Source organism: Mus pahari, chromosome 14 (genome assembly GCF_900095145.1).
Source record: "Mus pahari chromosome 14, PAHARI_EIJ_v1.1, whole genome shotgun sequence".
Lineage (NCBI taxonomy): Eukaryota > Metazoa > Chordata > Mammalia > Rodentia > Muridae > Mus > Mus pahari.
The window spans coordinates 26482063-26483924 of record NC_034603.1 but is presented as its reverse complement, the minus strand read 5'-3'; the positions used below and the strand labels follow the sequence as shown (position 1 = coordinate 26483924).

The 1862-nt window shown below is 41.9% G+C and overlaps 1 protein-coding gene across 1 annotated transcript; it reads left to right on the top strand.

Moving 5' to 3' along the window:
- The first annotated feature begins 514 nt into the window (after positions 1-514).
- Positions 515-1559, top strand: LOC110331296 (olfactory receptor 2T29-like). The gene has a single exon (XM_021211780.1). The coding sequence runs from the start codon at positions 558-560 to the stop codon at positions 1500-1502; it is 945 nt and encodes a 314-aa protein (XP_021067439.1). The 5' UTR covers positions 515-557; the 3' UTR covers positions 1503-1559.
- Positions 1560-1862: the final 303 nt, after the last annotated feature.

Genomic DNA, 1862 nt, shown 5'->3' with positions numbered 1-1862 from the left:
ATTCAAATTCAATACACTGTATGCATTATTCATTTAAATATTTTACCATATTATTTTAAAAACTGTATTCTTGAATGAATACTAAACTGGAGAGTGTATCCCACATTGTGTTGACATTAGAGGCAGCTCTGCACTGGTTCCTAACAATAACTTGTATATTCATTCATCTTCTTAATAATGTGTTTGGTTGCTTGTTTGGACTTCACTTTCATTACCTTTTGCTTGTTTGTTTGGTCAGTAATTGACTCTTTGTATTAAAAGCAAAAAAACAAAAATCCAGCAAATTTGAAGAACTTGTTGATAGGCAACACTATTTGTCATGAGAAGGAGTGCCACCATGAACTGTAGTACCTCTAATTTGAGTTGTTATGGCTCTAACCATATATGTGAATTCTTATTTTCTCAAATTTCTTACATTTTACACAGATTATCTTTCTCAGATCCACAATCCCAGAGAACCTTCTCAGGACAGTGGACTTCTGTGCTGATTGTTAGGTTTTCACTAACACCAGAGCATCTTAGTTGCCTAGGAGACACCCAGGGACAGCACAGCCTGGATGAGCAACTACACTGGACAGTCAGATTTCATCCTGGTGGGACTCTTCAGTCAATCCGAACATCCTGCCCTGCTTGCTGTGGTCATATTTGTGGTTTTCTTGATGTCCTTATCTGGGAACGCCCTCCTGATCCTGCTGATACTCTCTGACATCCACCTCCACACACCCATGTACTTTTTTATCAGCCAGCTGTCCCTCATGGACATGATGTACATTTCTGTCACTGTGCCCAAGATGCTCATGGACCAGGTACTGGGGAGCCACAAGATCTCAGCTGCTGCCTGTGGGATGCAGATGTTCTTATACGTGTCACTAGGAGGTTCAGAATTTTTGCTTCTGGCTGCCATGTCCTATGACCGCTATGTGGCCATCTGCCATCCACTCCGGTATCCTGTCCTCATGAACCACAGGGTGTGTCTCCTCCTGATATCTGCCTGTTGGGTCCTAGGATCCTTGGATGGCTTCATGTTCACCCCTGTCACCATGACCTTNCCATTCTGTGGATCCCGGGAGATCNATNACTTCTTCTGTGAGGTCCCTGCTGTGACAAAGCTCTCCTGCTCAGACACCTGGCTCTATGAGACCCTCATGTATGTGTGCTGTGTGCTCATGATTCTTATTCCTGTGACAGTCATTTCAGGCTCTTATTCATCCATCCTCCTTACTGTTCTCAGGATGAATTCAGCAGAGGGCAGGAAGAAGGCTCTTGCCACCTGCTCCTCCCACATGACTGTGGTCATCCTCTTCTATGGCGCTGCTATCTATACCTATATTCTCCCTGCCTCCCTCCACACCCCTGAGAAGGACATGGTGGTGTCTGTGTTTTACACCATACTCACCCCTCTATTGAACCCACTAATCTACAGTCTTAGGAATAAGAATGTCACAGAGGCTATGAAGAAATTGTTGGGTGTAAAACTCCTCTTTCCAGAAACAGTGAAGTAGACAATTAGGAGTGCATCTTTCTTTCCTTGTCTCTACACATCTGTTGTTCCAGGTCTCGTGCTGATGCTTCATGTCTCATTCTATATTCATTCATTTTTGAAGAATTATTTGTCTATTCCCAAAATTTCATCATTAACATAATTCTCCTCCATTCACAAACTCCATTCGTATTCTGTCTTTGTTACATTTTGTGAGGTTAATAATGTCTACTTTTGTGGTACTATGGTCTTACCATTCAAAACTTATGTCCTATTGAGCAATCAATGGTCATGATGTGTTCAACTGATAAAGCACAGAGTGAGTTGAAAGAAATGTGCTTAGCGATGTTAAAAAGAAGTAAATTGAGATAAATGGTATATT